The following is a 6,373-nucleotide window of genomic DNA, read 5'->3' as shown; positions in this document are numbered from 1 at the left end:
TCCATAGCTTTCACTGTCTATAAATCGGACAAAGTTGCAGTAAGAGGCTGTTTGGTGTTCTGCACGACATGTCTTCACACCTCAGAATCTGTACATCGCATATAGCATAGGTAAATATTTTTCACTGACCCCTTTACTTAAACGTTATCGTAATTTGCTGTTCTTCATCTGTGAATCCCATTGCAACAGAGATATCTTTTTCGTTTATTGAATCAGATCTTTCTCTACTTACATAATCAAACGGCCTAGTGCATGTATTATTGTCTTCCTATTTTCACTTCTGTATTAATATATTAGGTTCACTTCTGTCATTACATTGAATAAATGTTCAAATAGAATATGAATTAGTAATGCAGAACTAACAGTTCTCTTTTCACTGGGCTGTTGGTTTTGAATATTCTCAATTCGTTTTCTTTTCCTCTTTTTAACCCACTTTGGCCACCGGCCAAAATGTTGGCATTTGCAATGGCTGGGCTAGGGACCAGCAACTCCTGTCCCCTAACCCGCGAAATGTAGCTACGCCAACGGAAATAGTCAGTAAGGAGAAATGCTATTATAAAACTCTGTTTGCTGCTAGACGTACCTTTAGGTACACCTTTATAGTATACTTGCTTGCTCCTCAGATAACGCCCACGTCTTTAAGAAATGCAATACATGTATTTGATTTGAAGTTACGTTATCCACGTATTTCTTACAGATTCAGCAAATTGATTTCGCCTGTACGACGAACCCTACATACACCCAGAGCATGATGAAGACGACCAGACTGACGATGGTGTTGGTGATGTGTTCACTGGCAGTCTGCATGTCTGCTGCTTTAAGGGGAGTGCAATGGTGTTCGTACAAAACTGGGGTCCTCTCTTGTGTCAAAATGGGCCTCATGCATGTTCCTATATTAGTTCCACGACAAACAGAAGAATTGCATATTTCTATCAACCGCATACCGGCACTCTATAATGATTCATTTGTTGGTATGGGTCAACTCGAAGTCTTGGATGCATCTAGGAATCTCATAACTGATATTGAGGAGGGAACTTTTTGGAACCTGAAATCGTTAAGATTGTTGAATCTGGGAGGAAATAGGCTGACGGTCTTAAGGTCACATGTGTTTAAGACCCTGTCCTCCCTGCAAAGGTTGCAGTTAGACCAAAACATGTTTACAACCACAGCAGCCATTAGTTCAGCATTGCTGACATTGGTCTCTTTGAATGTCTTAACATTCAATAAAAACAAACTGTCACGTATCAAGCTAGAACCAGAGTTTGCAAAGCTGAACAAACTGGATATTCTGGATCTTGCTGAAATGTCGATTCCATCCCTGCAGGCTGAGTCTTTCCAGGTGATGAAGAACCACTCCCTCACTCATTTTAGCTTGGGAGGTAACCGTCTGGTAGATATACCACAAAAAGCCTTGAAGCCATTCGCGAGTATCAAACAGCTAGATCTTGGTTACAACAACCTGGCACCAAAAGAATTGACTACCATCTTTAATAACACCAGGGGACTGGGGATTACAAATTGGACTTTGATAAACAATGCCTTGACTGAATTGACAAATGCCACATTCTTTCCACTCTTTGATGAAGAAGTCATCTACATTCGTTTAGACGGTAACAGCATATCTCAACTTACAGACTATCTCTTTGCATACTTGCCTCAACTGCGCGTTCTTTCCTTAAAGAACAACCCAATTGAGAGGCTATCAGCAAGAGTATTTGCTGGTTGTGACAAATTACTACATCTAGGCTTAAACAGTTTGGATTTGAGTGAAATTCCGTCAGGATCGTTCGAACCATTGAAAAACTTGACCAAATTAAACCTGGATTCAAATATGATATATGAAGTCAGAGACAGGGCGTTTGTGTCGATGCCGAAGCTGAAGATCCTGTGGATGAATGGAAACAGGATAGAAATGATTAGGAGAAATGCCTTCTCTGGTTTACATCATCTTGAAGAGTTGAACTTGGGTGCAAATAACCTAAGAAACATTCCCCCTCGTGCACTAAGAGTAATCGGCCCATCACTAAAGAAGTTGGACCTTTCCGCCAATCGCAACTTGAAAACGATTTCACCAAACTCCTTAAACAGACTGCATAAACTTGTGGTTTTAAAGCTTCAAAGTTGCCGCATAAGAAGTATAGGTAACAGTACATTTGCAGGTCTTTATAACTTACAGCAACTTGACCTGTCCTATAACAAGATTACAACAATTGATTCAGGTTCTTTCCATAATTTCTTGTCAATCAAAGTGCTTAATCTAAACGACAACGTTCTTGGAAGTCATGAAAGTCCATCTCCTTTTCGGAATCTAATTTCTCTTACCGAACTGCATTTTGATTATCAAAAGGACACGGCTGGAATATTTCCTGATGGTTACTTAGACGGTCTGACGTCCCTTCGGCTGCTCTCATTGAAGTCAGAGAAACTGATAACATTGGAAACCAAGACAGACAAAACCAGTATCTTTAAAAAACTTAAAGACCTGAGATACTTGCTGCTGACCCAGAACAAAATCAGCCATCTCACGAGAGACACCTTTGCAGGGTTGACCAACCTCACGTACCTGTACCTCGGTTCTAACTCCATCAGGGCTCTCCCGTTAGGTGTATTTAGAGATCAAGGTAGACTGCAATATCTGGAGCTTAGATACAATGGAATTGTTACCCTGGCCCCCGAGGTCTTCAGTCCCTTGCAGTCACTAGTTATGCTCAATGTTTACAGCAACAGTCTGGCCTGTTCTTGTGCTATAGAATGGTTCAAAGACTGGATAGCTTCAAGCATGAATGTTACTACAGGTGTACAAGGTGTCTACTTCGAAGCCTATAAAAACTACACCTGTGCATCACCAAAAAGCTTAAGAAACAAACCTCTGATTGACATCAACTTTGACAGACTTGGCTGCAAGTCCAGATTGAACTCTTACATGGCAATAGGATCGAGCTGTACCATCTTGATCTTGATGATGACCATCACATTGACGTATCGATACCGTTGGTACGGACGATACGCCATGTTCCTACTCCGAGCCAAGTTCAACAAGTATGAACTCATCAGAGAAGAGGAGGAGAACCCCAAGACGTACGATGCCTTTGTGGCACACAACAGCCACGACAGCGCCTGGGTCATCCATCAGCTCCTTCCACAGTTAGAACGAGGAGATCCGCCGGAGTTTCGTCTCTGTCTGGGCGATCGTGACTTTCCAGCAGGAGCTCCTATCGTGGACAACATCGCCGAGTCGATCTACGAAAGCCGCAAAACCATCTGTGTCATCACACGGAACTTTCTGGAGAGCGACTGGTGCAGGTTTGAGATGCAGATGGCGACGTACCGTCTGTTTGAGGAGCACGTGGACTGTCTGATTGTGGTTTTCTTGGAACAGATTCCTGCCCAACGACTGGCCAGGTACCACTCCCTGCGGCGCGTGATGTGTAGGAACACCTACCTAGAGTGGCCCGAGGACCCGGAGGCCAGGGATCTGTTCTGGGAACGACTTCGTGTGGCACTGCGAACACACAGGCCTCTCGATCACGAAGTTAATGCCTAATGATGTTGATTAATGCCTAATGATGTTGATGACACAAGTCAATGTACAAGATCAAGATTATCCTTTATGCCTGTTGGTGTAATTCAATGCTAATGACTCTTTTGCTAATGTATACATCTCTGTTAAGAAATCTTTAGAATTTGTAACGCAAGGCAAAAATACGATGTTTAATTAAAGCCAATGGCAACACTCAAAACTGCTTATGATAGCATGAAAACAATGAACTATGTAGATAATGTTAGTCAGTAGTATGACACAATCATGTACTTTGGTGCACAGGATGTTGAGAGTTCAACTGTTTATCAGCAAATGTATCTAATCCGAGCAACTTTTCCAGAACTTTGTCAACTTCCAAAAGCTCCATAAGTTATGGTAGTCAAACTTTACTTACTGCCGATATCTTACAGATTATCTGTAATTCTGTATCATTTGTGCAAACTTACATCACACACATGCCAATTCTGTTGTACATATTAACACAAAGCCAGTTACAGTTGTATCCTAACAAACTTCCAATAGACAATACAGATTAAGTCTTTACAATGTATCAATTAGACAAAGCTGTATATATGCATGATCTTATCAGAGTAGATCCATGTTGTATCGGGCACTTTTCACACATTTTCAATCCACTATTACAGTGTACTGTACATTCTCTGACTGAATAATGACCAATGTATATACATGTATTCTATACAGCTGCACAATACCCATGGCAATGCTATATGACCTAATATTCAATGTATTAGCATTACAAACAACAGCCAATATTATACATAGCTACCCTGAAGGTTTAGTGGAACAAATTAGGATGTATAAAAAAATTGGCATAATTGATTGCTATACACAAGGTTAACCTGAAAGGAAAATATCCTGACAATTGAATTGTGCACAATAAACGATATAAAAAATGGACTTGGTTGTTATTGACCAGACGTCTCAGCCTGCTGTTTTCTTTTCTGTCTCAGTTCTGCCATCTTCATCTGGAACTCCTTAGAGTCCTCCCACGGGCGTGGCCCTCTGATGTTCTCCCAGTCAGACACGTCCACTTCCTTTTTAACTGTCTACAAAATTTCATATGGAAAGACTGGTTAGGCCACATAAATTTATTTCCCTGTTTCTCAGACTTTTAAGGTAAAAATTCAGCAATAGTTCAAGATAAAAGAAAAAGAATACTGGGCGGAGAAGGAAAATTTGCCTCTCACTTTAACTGATATTCATTCCTGGAGTGTGTAAAAAGTGTGTACCAATGGATCATGTAGGTCTTGAAGTTCAGCATTTTTTTTAAAACATGAGAAACAACAACTGGTGTAGCCTTCCATAGGACTTAAGTAATAAAATTTTATGAAAAAGAAAATTGAGTTTGACTTAAACAGTAGTCAAAGACAGTGAATAGACCAATTTTCATTCATGGTACTGTATGTTCATACACATGGAAGAAAGAAACAGGACTTCATTTGGATTTTTTTTCAAAATGGGTCTAAATCTGAATTCTATTCAAACACTGACTGTCTGAATATGAAGTCCAATCTTACATGTACACATGCAAAATATAAATCTTTGACAAGCCAAAAACCGTGGCAGTGTTTCCTGCAAACTACCATACCTCAAACTGATTCTCCAGAGTGACTGGTTCTTCCTTTTTCTTCCACCCAAACTTTTCTTCTAGGTCTTTGTCAATCTGAAACATGGAAACGCAACATCATAAGACTAAAAGTACTAGTACTTGACTCCTTTTAGTTGCTGTAATACAAGATAATAGTCAGTAATAGCAAGAAGGTTAAATATATAGTCTATATAACCTCCTTAGTAATAGTAAGGCTAAGTGCCATCGGTATGGCCTAACTGTTAGGGGGCTGGGCTCCGGATTTGATACATGTCATGACCTGACCTTGTACCCTTAGGAAAGGTACTTAACACCTTCTATGACGGTGGAGTGATGTCCATCAAACCTCTGGATGATATGTCAAAAGTGTGCCATAAATCACACACGTTTGCCACCAAGAGCCGTAATTCTTTTTTTTTATACACTGTAATTTATCAGTTACATGGACTACCAAAAGTCATGCTTATATAGAATAAAACATGGGGTATTCCGTATCACCTGAGGTACCAGCTTGGCCGCGGTTAGGATGGCCCGACGGCCGTATAAAACATCATGTATAAAACGTTATATCCCTAAAGAAAATTAGAATACTTACTCTTCTCTTCCTGAACTGTACATCGTACCGTAAGGAAGAAAATCTTTCCAGCCCGTATGACCCTCCTACCACCATGATCTGTAACATAAAGAGACTCTTACAGGACTTTGGTAACATTGTTAAGTTGACTGTAACCAAAACAAACCAAATGTCAAACTTTTGACTTGAGCTTGAACAATCCATGTTCATAATTTACTATCTATAAAGATATCAATCTGTTATGTGACTTAGAGGATATTCTTGCTACATGCTCACCAAGTAACATGTAGGTTACCAAACAATAACAAATTCATTCATCATTATTGAAACCTTGTTTGTTTAGTTTAGGTAGACCAAAAATTATGTCAGTCATGTCCTTGGTCTCCCCAAATCTCGCAAGTTATTCAGTGCATATCTAATATCTAATCACGTTCTTGATCATCTGAGAAGCTTGTTTCTTACGATCATCGGCAGTCCGACTTTGAGAAAGGCCCGTGTTCCTGAGGAGAGGGTTTTCCACCTGGCAGTCAGCTGCGATAGGAGTTCTGATGCTTGAGAGGTCACCATTTTGTACTGGGACATGACCATTCATGGAGGGAGAACCCTAACTTGTGTTTGGTTTTTATATATATGAAATATTCCACAATAG

General features: G+C 40.2%; 2 protein-coding genes across 2 annotated transcripts; one reads left to right on the top strand and one right to left on the bottom strand.

Annotated features, from left to right (window-relative positions):
* LOC136432744 (toll-like receptor 13) lies at positions 1-4,457 on the top strand. Its single transcript, XM_066424216.1, has 2 exons — positions 1-110; positions 698-4,457. The coding sequence occupies exon 2, from the start codon at positions 749-751 to the stop codon at positions 3,542-3,544; it is 2,796 nt and encodes a 931-aa protein (XP_066280313.1). The 5' UTR covers positions 1-110; positions 698-748; the 3' UTR covers positions 3,545-4,457.
* On the bottom strand, positions 3,828-6,310 carry LOC136432745 (cytochrome c oxidase assembly protein COX16 homolog, mitochondrial-like). Its single transcript, XM_066424217.1, has 4 exons — positions 6,187-6,310; positions 5,746-5,823; positions 5,151-5,225; positions 3,828-4,608 (listed from the first exon to the last, which is right to left on the bottom strand). The coding sequence occupies exons 1-4, from the start codon at positions 6,304-6,306 to the stop codon at positions 4,468-4,470; spliced, it is 414 nt and encodes a 137-aa protein (XP_066280314.1). The 5' UTR covers positions 6,307-6,310; the 3' UTR covers positions 3,828-4,467.
* Positions 6,311-6,373: the final 63 nt, after the last annotated feature.

This window comes from Branchiostoma lanceolatum, chromosome 4, assembly GCF_035083965.1.
Source record: "Branchiostoma lanceolatum isolate klBraLanc5 chromosome 4, klBraLanc5.hap2, whole genome shotgun sequence".
NCBI lineage: Eukaryota > Metazoa > Chordata > Leptocardii > Amphioxiformes > Branchiostomatidae > Branchiostoma > Branchiostoma lanceolatum.
This window is presented reverse-complemented; position numbering and strand designations above follow the sequence as displayed.

What these genes read in the sequence shown, in the direction of transcription:
- LOC136432744 (XM_066424216.1), top strand. Translation starts at nt 749, where the DNA reads ATGATGAAGACGACCAGACTGACGATGGTGTTGGTGATGTGTTCACTG.
- LOC136432745 (XM_066424217.1), bottom strand. Translation starts at nt 6,306, where the DNA reads ATGTCCCAGTACAAAATGGTGACCTCTCAAGCATCAGAACTCCTATCG. An exon ending in AAGTCGGACTGCCGATGATC is followed by an intron (nt 5,824 to 6,186) that starts GTAAGAAACAAG and finishes TTTATGTTACAG; the next exon opens with ATCATGGTGGTAGGAGGGTC. An exon ending in CTCTGGAGAATCAGTTTGAG is followed by an intron (nt 4,609 to 5,150) that starts GTATGGTAGTTT and finishes GAAATTTTGTAG; the next exon opens with ACAGTTAAAAAGGAAGTGGA.